Source organism: Amblyomma maculatum, chromosome 1 (genome assembly GCF_055883805.1).
Source record: "Amblyomma maculatum isolate TAMU_Amacu chromosome 1, ASM5588380v1, whole genome shotgun sequence".
Classification (NCBI taxonomy): domain Eukaryota; kingdom Metazoa; phylum Arthropoda; class Arachnida; order Ixodida; family Ixodidae; genus Amblyomma; species Amblyomma maculatum.
Window position 1 is genome coordinate 436,236,556 of NC_139344.1, and position 15,725 is coordinate 436,252,280.

Sequence of the window (15,725 nt, forward strand, 5' to 3'; positions counted from 1 at the left end):
AACCAATTTATTAGTGTATCGTTGTTTTCAAGTGGGACAGGTTCTTTCATACTTGCATTAACCTCATGTGACAGAATCGAAATAGTTCTTCTTTACCTTGCTGCATCTCGTAAATATTTGCCGCAAGGAATATCATTCGCTTGTTGCCCAAAGTCTGCCACTGTTGCACGGGTATTCAGTTTTTCCGGTCCCTACTCTACAAACACAGTGTTTGGAACTCGCACGAAAGGCTGCCAAAGCGAAACATTTTCGGTTGGGGCTTGGAATTCAGAAGCTGCCCGTCTTCGCCCAATTGAGTGAGTTGCAAGTGGAACAGTGTAGAGCAACACACGCGCATACCACCGCTGTTAATCTTTTACCTTCTGTTAATCATCTCCTTTTGGTTGTTATTTTATTTTTGTTAACGCAAACTGAGTAAAAAAAAAAAGATTGCGTAAACCGCGGCAGCTCTTTGCAGCTAAACTAGTGAGGCCGGCAGAAATGAAACGATCAGGGAAATGAAGGAAAGAAAGGGGCGAAAGAAGAAAGAACAGGGAAAGAAAGCACATCGCTCACATCAGCTAATCGGCTTAGATACGTTGCGGCTATTCAAGACACTCTGTGTGCAAAAGACTGCAACGTGTGCCATTTCTCTGTAGAATGCCCTGCCGCCCCCGCTGCTATCCCCGCGTCCCCACATACCAGACAGGAGGAGCCGCGCAGCGCGTTCCGGTTCGAGGCTATTTTCCTCCTCGCCGCGAAAACGGTCTATGAGAGACGCCGTAGTGGAGGACTCCGGAAATTTTCACCACCTGGGGTTCTTTAACGTGCACTGACATCGCACAGCACGCGGGCGCCTTGCTTTCCGCCTCCACTGAGTGCGCGAATGCAAAGATGCTTATCTGCTGCGATCTTGTGTGTATGTCACCTGAGTAAACATGTTTCCTATATTGCTGTGGTTCAGCCTTGTTTCATAGTAAGTGCATCTTATGTAGAATGTTTCAAGTCATAAAATGAAAATTTGGCTCCGCCCTTTCTGTTGCATTGTGCGAAGCTCTCGTAATGGTGTTTATGGCTCCCCACATGAAGATCAATGAACACGACGCTGTGTGTCCCTCTTTTCTAGTGTGGTTGTCTGTTTTTGAGTTGTTCTTCAGAAGCGTTTGGGGGCATTGATCAGGCTGTCGCTATTGTTCCCGAAACGCGTCCCCTATAGTCAGCCATTTAGAGCGAAAAACGAATTTCCTAAACTTTGGATTTCACCTTAATTAGACGCCAGAAATCGAGCCCTTAGAGTTAGCTGTGGTGGACCCGCAATGATTGGAACAGACTGAAGTGTGGGCTGGCTATTGCGCATTACAGCAGTGCAGGGAAAGCGAGAGCCCATAGCTGGCATCATCTTTGAAACTTGAAGGATGTGAAATAACTGAAGCAGGGAACTGAAAGTTACTCCTAAAAAAGTTATCAATGCTGTTTGCTTGCAACAACATTCTTAGGTTAAGTTGGTATTACACTGGCGTAGATGAGCCGCATTTATGTCCTGCGCTAATGTCGTCGTTGATCAATTGGTCATCAAAATTGTATAATTAGAGCATTCACTTTAATTTATTTGGTGTTAGAGTACATTTATTCTTGCTCCTATGCTCTCTTTTACAGGTGACATATAAAACATTTTTATGCAGCTGTACAGAAACGAGGATGGAATATGACGCCCACATCTGCGTAAACCATTACGTGGCACCATTGACCACCTTGTCGGATTGTTCAGTGAATGACTGCAAAAATGCAAATGTATGTCCTTTTTACATGCCTAAATATAGATATCCTATTTAAATACTTTAGATTCATACCCCAGTCACATATTGGTTTGGATTGTGGTGTTTAACGTCCCAAAGCGACTTAGGCTATGAGAGACGCCGTAGTGGAGGGCTCCGGAAATTTCGATCGTCTGGGGTTTTTTAACAAGCACTGCCATCGCACAGCACACGGGCGCCTTACTTTAGTAAAAGGTGAAACGCCGACATAAGAATACAAATTTTAAAATATCAAGCACAAGTAGCACAATTTATGATTTCCTGCCAACTACGACACTGCTTTTAGTTTTCGTGTCTCCTGATGTGAATGAGGTAGGTCATCTTCCCGGTGGGCCTTCAGTATCCCCTGGACTTGAAGTAGTGGTCGTTGAGGGTGAAGCACAGGTGGGCCGCGTGTACACCGCCCGTGAGTGCAGCCACCGTCTGCGAAGGTAGAAAGCGCCTTACAGGTTCTCACAATTTATGTGTTTGAAGATTGTACCACTGGCAAAAAAAATGCAAGCGCGGAAAAGCACAGTATAAGTCACATATTTTCAATGAACATATGACCCGCGCTGTAAGGAAAGGAAGGAAGGGGAGTAGATAGAGAGAAAGAGGAGCCGCAGTGAAGGTCTATGGGGTAATTTTGACCACCTGGGGGTCTTTAACCTGCCCTGACATCGAACAATTGCGTTCCGTACATTTTGATTTTCGAATTTACAAACGTTTCGCTATCGTGGCAGCTTTCTTTCTCTGACAGCGATTTGATGAATTCAATCAACTAGCGGGAAGCCAGACTTTTCTCTGTAATACGTATGAATCCCAAGAAATCAGTGGAAATAATGTTCCAACCATTAGGCACATCGTCCATGCAACTTCCTGTATTGAAGCACTAAGAAGAACACATGCATTGTCTTGTTTTTAAATAAATCGAATCCAATGGCAGATATTACAATACCGCGTGAACGTTGTTCAGATGATAACAGGCTTTCATGGGCATGAAATTTGCACTTTGCAAAAATGGTTTGTAAAAGGCACTGTGATCACAGTTCTTAATTATTGTTATGTAGTAAAAGGTGAATTTTTATTTTCGGTACATATGTTCTCATTTGCTCTGAAAAAAAAATAGATTTATTGATTGAAAGTTTTTGATAAGTTAAATGCATTCCCCGGACCAGCATTCAAAGTCTTAACCTGAGTAACAAAAAACCTCGTCTCTAAGAACCGAAATGATGTTGATGATGATGATATAATAATAATAATAATAATAATAATAATACTAAAAATATTATTCTTTTCTGATTCCTTGGATTCCTAGTTAATATGCCTTAAGTCTTTCTCTTAAAGACCATGGCACCAATTAATACTTAGAACATTAAATGTCACCAAAATACCCTAATATGAAATCAATAGAGCTAATCGTTGAGATTGAACGAACTAGAAGGAAAAAGACGGAGAGAGAGAGAGACGAAAATTCAATAAAATAAATAAACTATAGAGAAAAATGCAGAAGAAATTCCTGTTAGATCCTTACATACTTTACTTTTAGATCGTACTAAATGATCAGAGTGCATAAGCAGAGGGACAACGCCCAGCTCGCTTGCATTTAGGAAACCGCGTCAAGCGAATCTTCAGGGGTGCGGAACCTTAATACTCACACCCGCGAGCTTATTCGCGTTGTTTCCAAGCATGTAGATTCCGCTTCCGATGATTAGGATCGTGGCTGTGGCTTGGAACAGCAGGAACTAGAAGACGTGAAAAAAATATTTTAATTATAAAACGCGTTAGACAAGATTATATATCCGAAATATTTTTAATATTTCGAAATGTTTCTATGGCAAGCAATAAAACAAAACACATTGTGAAAAGAATCCTAATCTTCAGAAGAATTGCACTTTGTATCAAGTCAATGAAATATTTGACGAAAGTTTTAGGTCTGCGTTTGGAGAATGATGATTCATTTTTCGTATTAAATTCTCACATCCTCCTGGAATCTAGGCGAAATCTTTTGTTTTGGACAGTATTTACTATCCATGCAGTATCACACGTTTGAACTAAGCTGGTGAGAGAGTTACTAGAAGAGTGAGAGCTAAAACATACACTGAAAAGAAAGATGTAAACAAGCCTGAGGGCTTCAGGAGTTGAACACGACTTCGTTATAGACCTCGCCAGTTCGCATCATGCGTAGCCTAATTCTACAATTATTAATGTGAAAGCATTTCTTCCTTTGTGATTTGTGTTACCAGAACCTTCACACTGGCACCGGTATTGTCTTGATCGCATGGCCCATGTCATATTCTACAATTATTCTACAATTATTCTACAATTCTACAATTATTAATGTGAAAGCATTTCTTCCTTTGTGATTTGTGTTACCAGAACCTTCACACTGGCACCGGTATTGTCTTGATCGCATGGCCCATGTCATATTCACTAATGGGTGCTGCACTCAACATATTTGAGATGTAGTCGAAGAGCGAGAAGCATCCCCTTATAACTTTCGCTGCACGTTTTCGTTTAAGTACACCGTTGCGTTCGGTGCCTCTCATTTCTTGCAAAGTGACCCTCCTTCTTGTCTGGTAACGTTAAAGGACGCCGGCATTGGAGTTCACCGAACCTCATTAGCATGCATGTGGCTGACGATTGGCGGCACGGCTGGAAACTGGTTGGTCTGAGTGCTTTGTGGCGAAGCGAGGCCATACGAAATGGCTGAGTTAGCATAGCAGGAACGGCCATCTCTTGTAGCCCAAATGAGATGTACGGATATTTCGGAATTATAAAAGAACACTCGGCTCTCAAGTGAGGTGCACTATTTTATACTGTACGCTGACACATTTGTATGGTTAGATTTGAATTATGAGGGATGCGAACGCTCTGCCTTTAAGAACAGGACGCAGTACTGTACGCTACCAACCGACATATATAACGCCCCGCTTTACCCAATCCGTATGAAATTTCATGCGTGGCCTAGGGGTAACATAAATACAAGGGTCCTGGAAGGCTTATTCGGAAAACCCCTCCCATATGAAATGTGAGACAAGAGTTGGCAGCTGCTGCGAAACTCCAACGTGAGGTAACTCTACATCCAATCAGTGTGAGGCCATTTCAACTCGCGATTTTGTAGCAGGAGCCACATTCGGCTACCAGTCGAGCAGTTCGCTGTTGAATCCCTCTGGAATGTACGGGATGCGCCACGGAGAGGAGGAGTTGGTGCGAGGGCGTGACATCAGAGATGAAGGGAGGGGCTGCTATTGCCGCGCGCGACGTCACACACGTGCCATGTGATAGCTATGCGCATAACTGCGCATGCACAACTGCGTTTATAAACAGAGGAGAGACACGGCGGCCGCAGCACAGCAGTATCGTATGAAGAGAGTCGGGACGCCCTCAGCGGCGGTATCGACAGGAAGGCTCAATTCCTCGGAACCAGTATTCGTCGCCTGGCAAGTGACCATTCAGCAGAGAAAGAATAACGAAAGATCAAGCAAGCAGCAGAGACGCCTGGATAGAGAGAAGAACGTCTCGCTAAACGGAAACGCCAGGATGCAGAGCGTAATAGGCGGTGCACAGCAGCGTAGATTGAGTCTTCGGAAGATTAAGGGCAACGTAATAGAGCAACAGAAGAGGATGTAAAGGCCCATCGTGTTACTGTTCATGTCATTCGACTGTCTGAAAGTTCATTTGCGACTGGTACGTTTTAAGCATACTTCGTAAACAATACTTTTGGACTCATGTGCAGTGCGTGCGAAGGATTGTGGCCGGGTTTTACTATACTGACCACCGGGCCGTCTGCTTTTGTGTGAATGAAATAAAAAAATACGATATGTGAAGACGAATTTCTCCTCATTGATGATCAAGTTTGTTTTGTGTGTGCGTGTACTCATCATAAACCTTTCTGTCAATCTTGCTCTTGCCATGTGAAACACACCTCCGTTGTGATTATATTTATGTGATATTTGTATGTATTATTTACTTTTCACCTGCTTGGGCCGAACATTTTGGTCGGCAGTATTGTATAAATAAAATAATAAAAAATAAATATAAGCTCAACAATAGGCTAGGAAACATGCGGAAACCAGACGAAAGAAGCTCTCGTTGCGTATGTCCAGCTGGCGTAGCTGAGCTATACCATTGGCGGTTTTTTCCCTCACAATGCAGACAATGCCTACAACACCTTTGCGGGATTTCGTACTGAACGCCTTTAAGGCTACCAAAATAAAAGAGCTTGATATTTACCTCAGGTAAGCTTGAGCTAAAGGGGGATCTTACGATAGTATGCTGATCTTTATGTGTGAAATACCCTTGGTGGAAGTTGTATGATTGGTGCCTAATCTAGCGCCAAAGTGAATGTGCGTGGATAGGACACTTAAAGGCAACCACAGACGAGTCATTAAAGCTGTCGTGTCGTTGCATTAAAGGCAAAGCTTAATGTTTCATTCAATGTTTGTAGCTGTATAAACGTCAAATCTCTAGCCGAATAGAGGATGCAGCACAAGCTTGTACATACAGCCTTGCAAAATTTCGTGATTTGGCCTTCCTGACGTAAATAGGCCCCGTACACCAAAAAACCGGCTTCGGCGGCCGTCCTCCGGCACTGGCGTTGAGAGCGAAAGATCACAAGCATGGCACTGGCAGGCGGTAGCTGGTAGCTGACGTGAGCCAGCACTGAATGGACGTAGGGTTGTCTGGCAATACGTTTGGCAAGAGCTGCTAACTCAGGCCTCTCCTTTCATATGAAAGGCTGATGTCACAATCAGCCTGCCAGGACCGTCGAATTAACTTACCCTTATAGGCCACGTGGGCACGTTCATACGTGTTGGTTAAAGCGGGGCTTTTGATGTAGGCTGGTAGCCCAGCTTGCGCGTCATAACCCAATAGGCGGAGCTTAAAAGTCCCCATAATTTGCTCACCCTGAGCGGGAAAGAGAAGCCGGAATCGGATGTAGCCGCAATAATTCATGCGGTGGAAAGAACCTACTACAGCCCCCAAAATAAAATGAAGCACACCAACGAAGAAAATTTCGTTTCGCGGCGCGCCCTGCAAGCGGATGCGCATGTGTATGGTTTGGATGCTTGTGGGACATCCGGCTTCACGGTCTTGGTGTTCGCCTCATTAACAGCCAAGACGAAGGAAAGAACATTTTGCACAGGTCCGTGCTCCATTTTATTTTGAGGTCATTAGTAAGTCTTTCGCAATGATTGCGCCGCCACTCACGTAGAAGGTGGCGTGCAGCAGGAAGTAGGTGCTGTCCGAAAGCGCGGCCGAGAGCAGCATCTGGGCGCAGTGCAGGCTGCTCTGCAACGACGCGCACTGGGCGAGCCACAGCGACCATGGCTCCGACGATGACACCCGAAGCGACCACGGGCTGTACAGCAGAGACAGCAACGCCATGCTTCCCGCCTGGCAAAAACATCGGACATAAAGTATGTTAAGCAATGTCCCAAAGCTCAAGGGAACAGTAATAAAAAACTGACAAAGAGCTTTTACGATATATGAAGTTTAGCACAATAGCTACTTTATATTGCAATCCAGAAATTAAGTATAAAAGCTAATCAGTTCGGGGAAAAATTTTTTAAACCTTTTTTTTCCAAAGAAGAATGGTAAAAACAAAACATGATATACTATGTGAATCGGACCAATAATAAAACACTTTCGCATATCACCAGTGCTGCTCGGAATGTCAGCTATAACAAAGAAAAAGTTACGACTATGTCTCTTTTGACTATGGCATCAGACTTTCAAATCAGTTCTCAAATTCAGCCACAGTGGCGCCCAATAAGACTCTCTTTAGGTTGTTGAAACTCTGAAGAACAACATGCAAAAATAATAGCGTTCAAAAGATGCACTTAAAATAACGAGGCTCACCTGTGAGCACCCTTCGAAGTACCTGCTAATTTAGCGAAGACTGGCTGTACGAATCAAACTCGTATCGGGCTGCACCACCACTAAGACCCTTTGCTGTCACATCCAAAACTTTTGGTCAACATCCATCGACTAATTCAACTTACGCGCATTGCGTTTCACACCCGGGAGAGAGCAAGACGCCATGTTTGCTCAAAAGGCTGTGTAAACGAACCCAAAGTGTGCCTCTGACAAAGCACCTCGCTGCGTAAGTGCAAAAGAGAAAACAAAGCGGAAATATAAACTAATTATTCAGCTATTCGCTTGATGACGCCAAGTATTCATGTTGGTCGCCTTCATCCCTTTTCACACCGCACGAACTCAACCGATGTGTGTGCCGGATGTCTGTAGCCGTAGCGAAGAAAAAGTTTACTTGACCGCCATCTTGTGCAGCGCTCATAAACCACTTTTTTATGGACGTTAGTCAACCCGAATCGAATCAATCTATCTCAAATGCCTCTATGCGTGACCTCATTTAACCTTTACGTAAATCTATTACGTTGCTGCATAGGTGATACCACAAAGAGTAGCTCTTTATATTTGTAAAAAATAAAAAAACTATGCTTTGGCGGGCCATTACGAAACCAAAACTATACTGTTGAAGTAAGTATCGGTATCAGTATTGAACCTTCTAGTTTGTATTTTAAATCTGCTATTCACTAGCGTTCTATTTTAGGAGGAAAAAGATATGAAGTCACAAAGTATCGACCTATCTTCGCAATATTTGTGTTCTCGAAGTCATTCGAAGGAGCCATTATTAGCAGATTGGAAAAGGTTACCTCTGTTCATATTGTTATCGACTCGTCCCAGTATATCTTTATAAAAAATAAACTGACCAAGCAAGTTTACTCTGTGTTAAAGAGAAAATGATTGATAATACCGGCTCCCAAGGTAACACATTTGGTCGGAATCGGACTTCTAAATATTTGATTCGTGCTGCATGATATCATCTTGAGAAAACTTAAGGGGTGTGGAATACAAGGAACTCTCCTTAATCTGGTGAATGTTCATTGAGCGACAAACTTCAGTTTGTGAAATGCAATAATTGTGATTCCAATAGCTTGTGCGTTCCCAAGGTTTGCCACAACTGCGAATGATTATTAAGTAGAATTGCATGCTTGAATGCTGGCGAAAAAATTTAGCTGAAACTTGTGCAAAACCATCTCTATTATTTTTAGACATCTCATTGTCCCAATCAACTACGCGCTTTCCATAAGGTATGCTAACAAACATATACGCAAGGTAACTCCTCAGAAATTTGTTGGTATCTGCTTCAGTGACAACGTATCCTGGTAAACACATATTTGAAACTTGCCGTGGATCAAAGCAAAACCGTTGGCTCTCTCTGCAGGATCAGTGACCTCTTTACCGGTTTGTGTTTTTAAATATTAACGTATTGCACTCTATATTTATAAGTTATCTAATTGTGCACTGCGTGGGGCATCACAACTTCAAGTAGTTATAACAAGCTATTGATTCGCAAAACGGCATTCCGAGCTATTAGGGTTGTAAAGACAGACCGGCAAACTTACCAATGTCACTGTATACGAAAGGCATAATCTGCTTAAAGGAAACCGAGCCTACATATACTGCTTGTTATACATTATAATAGGAATAGGCTGTTTCCCATCACTATTAATCGGCTTCCTGGCAAATACGTCCTCTGGCAACACAGCAACATGGTTCTTAAAATGAACACAAATTACTAAAAACAAAAGTTTAATTACCAGATTCCAGGCTGCTCTCAATAACCCACCCAGAAAATTCATGTTTAATCTTTGTGAAAGTATCCAGGGTAGATGAGAGAAAGAAGATGGCTACAGGGCATGAAAGACGTCTGAACAAGGGTTGAGATGGTGCCTCAGTTCGCAAGGCGGAGAAGTCCCCTAGTCGGAACGTTGGTTGAGCTTGCGAAGTGAGGCACCCCGTCAACCCTTGTTGAGCGCTCATTCATCTCTAAGGGAAAATTTAAAAGAGCTAAAAAAAGGAATTACATACTGGTTTAAATATTTAGCTGTTTTGTTTTCTCTTTAGCGAATGAAAATTTTTGCCATCCCATGTCGAATGTACGACTTGCTTTAGTGTTTTGTGCTATTTTTGTTGTTTCCTTTTAGTGCACAGTGTACTCTATGTTTGTGCCTGTAATTTTTCTGCTGTTATACTGCAGTACGTTGTAAATGTGCCCTTTTCTATGGTCTGTTAAATTATCTTTTTTGCGCTGCTCACTGCTGCTGATTGTTTTAGGGAACTGTGACCTCATCACGCCTAACCGCCTTTTGTCACAGTTCCCTCGTTCATTCTAAAAAAAGAAATAAATACAATAAAGTGAAATAAACCAGAGGATATGTAAACTGAAACTGGGGCTCAATCTAACGCCGATATTGTACGAGATGCGAATATCTGAACTGTAGGGATAATGGCCCCCATCGACACTGAGCGTTCTTTAAATTAGCACCATCTCGAAGCAGAGGAACCAGTTGTGTGTCTTGGGCGTGCTGTATCCGAAGAGGGAGCGCTCCACTTCGGTGACAAAAGCAGACCCATTCTTCACGGCCAGCACTGAAATGAAGATTATATGAAATCAAGAAATGTAACTGGGTCTGCTCTTTGTTTTAGCTGGCGGCACTTATGGTCTATTATGTTCCTCTGAGCTGCTTCAGCTGTGCAATAGAGCCTGATGAAAAGAGAGCTAGAGGCCGTCTTGCGGAATATAGGCACTATTCGAGGGATACGCCAGAAGACTTCTCGCATCTGCGCAGAGGGTGATATGCCTGTAACCTTTATTGGTTACATCTGCTCTTGACGACTGGAGGGCAATAAGTTTTTTTTCTCTGTTTGATTCCCCAGTTTAACTCTGAAATATTATTGTCCTTCTAACTCTAATAGGAACTTCTGCGACGCACCTGCCGTTTTGAGGACGAAAACGGACGCTTTTCATAGCCTACTTTTCAAGCTTAAGTCACACCTTTCTTGGAGATCTCAGTAGGACATTTTTCTGAAGCCCATTGTGCACGATCAACCCCGGCACATTCGTTGTGATTAGCGGGATCAAGAAATGGCAGAAAATGTTCTCTTATTTACCTATTTCAGATCCATTCCAGGCCAAATGCGAGGTGTTTTTAAATGTATTCAATACAGTGATCATCTAGGCGGCTGCATTTTCAGCTCCCATTGCCCGTCATGCCGTTAGAGTTCTGTCCACCAAGGCTACAGGACCTCCCTATTTGCGCTGCAGATTGTCAGACAAGTTTCGAAAAGTGAGTTGTCTCGTCGCTGTAGGTATTAGTCTAAGATAGCGTGAAACACTGCCAACATCGAACAGGCTTTTATTACTACCTTCAATATAAATATTGCAATGGCAGATGATTATTAGTCTTAGGGACTTTCTAGCGTGGGCCACCCTAACACCAAGGAATGCCGCCGCCGCTCAAGATGGCATTTGTCCACATCTCCTTGATATGCCCTCGACTCTACATGACGGTCACAGAGGGCGCCACGCTCCGACAAAAAAATACTTTTCTCCTTAACCACGTCCTTAAAATGCAAGGTGACGAGTACTACTGCCGATCGATCGCCTGTGTAAATACCAATATGCATTCCTACAGTGGAATAATCTAGGTGCACCACAGAATAGACCGGATTTTTTTCATTACGGTTCCAGTAGCAGATTTTAAGGCAGCAGCTATAGAAGGCTATTGCCGTTGTCGTCTAGTTTGGAGGAAACAACTATTTTTGTGGTACTAGTGCTCAAAATCATGAATCCCTCCTATCCACATTTGAAATAGGGAGCAGAAAACAGCGCTGATAATGATCCCTACGTGATGTTCAATAAAAACAATACTGATGAGACACATTAGGACCCTAATATCAAAATAATCCAATGATATATCCTCGGTGTTGTGTATATTGTCACGGAATTGACATACGAACCTCTTCCATCGGGTACTGTGGAGCCCTCGCATCGACAACCGCGCCGAAGTGGTGCACGTTGTCCGCATGAAGCCTTATTTCAAGCGGTAATGTGCAGTGTACTATGCGCATGTTTCATTGTTGTGTAGGTCACCTTACCCCGCTTCCGTTTTCTATTTGGTTTCTGTGCTGATCCTTTTGTTATCGCTTGCATCGCCCATCGCTCGCGCTTAGGCTCTGCTTTCGCTTTTTTATAGGAGGAGGAGTAATGCCACCTGGCGTTATCGAGATTATTAGGTGGCGTTTTAGGAAGAAAGGACGCTGAAGTCGGCTCATGCGCTCTGTGCAGAACTCTGGCTGTGGGTACAGCTCCACCCTGTCTTTTAGGCACGTGTGGCCCTATTGTCCGTGAGTTTACATAACTAGTGTCCGTGATATTTATAACTTAAAAGAAAAGCCTTAACCTGGGGATATAAAATCACTTTCCGGATTCCCTAAGCAGCTACAACGTCACATGTTTTCGTGTCTCGCTCACGCCCTCTATATCGTAAGTGGTGGTGTCGGGGCATGTAATAAATAAAATGGTCGACAGTTATGACGACAGTTATACGCAGTAACTACGAGGATGTCTTCTCGGAGGAATTGGGCCTGATGAAGGGACCCCCAGCCAGCTTGGTGCTGAAGGACGGTGCGCTTAGCAAGTTTTGCAAGGCTAGACCGCTTCCGTATGCGCTCCGTGACAGAGTGGCGAAAGAGTTGGATCGGCTAGTGACGCTAGGCTTAATATCGCCCGTAAAATTTTCGGACTGGGCGACCCCCATTGTACCAGTGCTTAAAAAAAGATGGCACAGTCCGGATTTGCGGGGATTTTAAGACAACCTTGAATCAGGCTTGTGCACTTGAGCAGTATCCCCTTCCGGTGAATGAAGACCTGTTCGCGTCGTTGAGCGGTGGTGAAGTTTTTAGTACACTTGACCTGAAAGATGCCTACAACCAGGTGCCGCTAGACGAAGCGTCACGCAAGGTGTGTATGAATAATACACACAAAGGGCTCTTCTGTTACAACAGGCTGCTGTTCGGCATTTCTGCCCCTCCTATATTTCAAAGGAAGATGGATACCATTCTAGCGGGCTTGCCTGGAGGGCAGGCATACTTAGATGACGTGTTGGTGTCTGAAAAGGCGGCAGACAACGGATCTCGGCTGAAAACAGTGTTGCAGCGATTTCGAGAGCACGGGTTAAAGCTGCGATACCACAAATGCAACCTCAGCCAGCTATCGGTTTCTTATCTGGGACACCGTATCGATCGTCTCGGTCTTCACCCGACGGAAAAGAACATGGAAGCTATCATGAAAGCACCAAGCCCTCGTAAGGTGAGCGAGCTGCGTTCTTCTGTCGGAATGCTACCATTTTATGCACGGTTTCTGTCGAACTTGTCAACAATGTTGTCCCCATTATATCAGCTACTAGAAAAAAATGTGCGATGGCTGTGGAACCACCCCCAGGAAACAGCGTTCGTCAAGGCCAAACAGTGTCTCAAGGATGCCGAAGTGCTTGCCCATTTTGACCCGTTAAAGGAGCTGAAACCAGAGTGCGACGCTTCCCCACACGGCAGTCATGCTATACTGTTTCCCACAGTAGGTAGCGTCAACAGACCGATCGGATTCCGCTCAAGGACTTTCACGAAAGCTCAGCGGAATTACGCACAGCTGGAGCGTGAGGCGCTGGCCCTAGTTTTTGGGGTCACGAGATTCAGAGACTATCTGTTGGGCCGTGAATTCACCTTGGTTATAGACCACCAGCCTCTCCTCGAATTGCTAAGGGCCGACCGCCCGACACCCTCTATGGCTGCAGCCCGCATTCAGCCTTGGGCACTCAATTTCGGAGGATATCGTTACAAACTCCAATACACTCCCGGAAGGCAACTGTTGAACTCGGAAACCCTCAGCAGGCTTCCGCTGCAATCACTCGGTCCTAGCATGTAGCCCCAAGAGCCGCAAAAGTACGTGTTGTCTTTGGACAGCCTGGACGAAGGCACAGTCACTACACGAGAGCAGAAAGACCTTACAGCCATCGACTCGACCCTAGATCGCGTCAAGCATTACGTGCTACAAGGTTGGCCTAGAAGCTCGAAAGGCCTTGAGCCGTGCCTGGCGGCATTTTTTCACCGCCGACTTGAGCTCTCCCTGGCACATGGGTTAATTTATTGGGGCCATCGAGTGGTCATACCGGCAGGTACGCGAAAACGATTGCTGCAACTGCTGTATGAAACCCACCAAGGGTCTTCGCCGATGAAATCTATTGCACGATCGTTGTTTTGGTGGTCAGGCCTAGACCGATAGATTGCGGAAATGTCAGCTGAGTGCAAAAATTGCACCGACAACTTGCCCATGCCGCCAGCCGCCCCACCAGCAAGCTGTCCACAAACGTTTGAAAAATGGTCACGCATCCATGTGGATTTTGCCGGGCCGATAGAAGGCAAGTTGGTGCTCGTGCTAATCGATTCGCACACTAAATGGATAGAAGCGCTCCCTCTGAAGCAAGCAACCACAGCATCTACAATCCACTGTTTGCGGGACATATTCAGCCGATTTCGAGTGCCCAGAATGATAGTTTCTAATAATGGAACACAATTCACTAGTCGTGAATTTGCAACATTTGTCGAGAACAACATCTCGCACGTTAGGACCGCCCCCTTCCATCTGCAGTCTAATGGGGCTGCTGAAATAGCTGTCCGAACGGTAAAAGATGGTCTCCGGAAGTTGGGGGCAGGCAAATTGGAGCACTAACTTATGCGCCTACTGCTCAATTACAGAAGGACGTCCCAGAAGAGCAGAAAGTCTCCATCAGAGATGCTTCTAGGATACCAGATTAGATCGCGCCTGGATACGTGTTTCCCGAAGGGTAGCGGAGACGCACTATTGGATAGCCAGGAGTGGCTGCCCCAACTAAAGAGTCGTGTGCACGTTCGCAGCTATGAAACAGGAGACAAATGGATACCAGTTGATGTGACATCTACGCCTGGGACCAGAATGGGTACAGTAGAAACGCCTGGAGCATTTGTCCGGTGGCACGTGGACCAGATACGTCTTCGGCCTACAGAAACACAGTCACCCGACACTGCGGAAGACGCGCGCCTGGACGGTGCTACATTCAGGCCAGAGGAATCCGCATCACAGCTGGATGCCAGACTCCAAGGATCTGCTTCGCCGCCTGCAGTTGGGGATCATCATGCTGACGGCGCCTTCCCGTCACTTCCGTCATCCGGGGCAGTAGTGTCAAGCGAGCCCGCTCAAGTGCTACGACGCTCGACGCGGACGAGGAAACCAGTTGACCGATTTTAGGAGGAAGAAGTGTTATGTCACAGCACTGTGTTAAGTGCGGGCCACACACTGCGCAAGCGTGAAGTTTTCTTGCTGTCTCGTATGTCCCATTTCCATTCTCTCTCTCCCCTGTATTATATATCATCATCATCATCATCATTATCAGCCTGACTATACCCACTGCAGGGCGAAGGCCTCTCCCATATTTCTCCACTTAACACGGTTCTGTGCTAGCTGCATCCACTTGACCCCTGCGAACTTCTTAATCTCATCCGCCCACCTAACTTTCTGCCGCCCCCTGCTACGCTTTCCTTCCCTTGGAATCCAGTTTGTTACCCTAAGCGACCATCGGTTATCCTCTCTTCGCACTACATTTCCTAACCATGCCCATTTCTTCTTAATTTCCACAGGAATGTCGGTAACTTCAGTTATTTCTCTGACCCACTCTGCACGCTTCCTATCTCTTAATGTTACCCCTACCATTTTTCGTTCCATAGCCCTCTGGGTTGTCCTAAACTTAAGAACTCTCTTGGTTAGTCTCCACGTTCCAGCCCCATAGGTGAGTACAACTAAAGTACAGGATGATATATAACCACCCCCTGTTGCAATAAACGCCGGGTCTTACTTGCCTCGTTCTCAAGTATGTACGTGCGTTCCGTCCTTGCCGTGGCCTATAGGCCGCGGCTATGCGACGCTATAAAACATGCAAACAGATTTGAGGTCGAGACCTTGGGCTAGCTGGTGCCCTCTGCAGTGACTACTGCAGTGAAAGCAATTACCAGCACGGCATAGGAAGAGTATACGCATATGTTTATGACTGC

At 45.1% G+C, this 15,725-nt stretch overlaps 1 protein-coding gene and 1 pseudogene across 1 annotated transcript; one reads left to right on the forward strand and one right to left on the reverse strand.

The window, feature by feature from the left end:
- Nucleotides 1-1,937: 1,937 nt before the first annotated feature.
- LOC146209472 (uncharacterized) lies at nucleotides 1,938-13,143 on the reverse strand. Its single transcript, XM_084580391.1, has 5 exons — nucleotides 13,092-13,143; nucleotides 10,129-10,232; nucleotides 6,987-7,172; nucleotides 3,431-3,517; nucleotides 1,938-2,216 (listed from the first exon to the last, which is right to left on the reverse strand). Exons 1-5 carry the CDS (start codon nucleotides 13,141-13,143, stop codon nucleotides 2,130-2,132), a joined length of 516 nt encoding a protein of 171 aa, XP_084436517.1. The 3' UTR covers nucleotides 1,938-2,129.
- Nucleotides 13,144-13,378: 235 nt separating this feature from the next.
- LOC146209473 (uncharacterized) lies at nucleotides 13,379-14,925 on the forward strand (annotated as a pseudogene).
- The last annotated feature ends 800 nt before the right edge of the window (nucleotides 14,926-15,725 follow it).

What these genes read in the sequence shown, in the direction of transcription:
- LOC146209472 (XM_084580391.1), bottom strand. Translation starts at nt 13,143, where the DNA reads ATGGGCAAGCACTTCGGCATCCTTGAGACACTGTTTGGCCTTGACGAA. An exon ending in GTTTGGCCTTGACGAACGCT is followed by an intron (nt 10,233 to 13,091) that starts GTTTCCTGGGGG and finishes TCTTCATTTCAG; the next exon opens with TGCTGGCCGTGAAGAATGGG. An exon ending in GGTTCCTCTGCTTCGAGATG is followed by an intron (nt 7,173 to 10,128) that starts GTGCTAATTTAA and finishes TGTTTTTGCCAG; the next exon opens with GCGGGAAGCATGGCGTTGCT.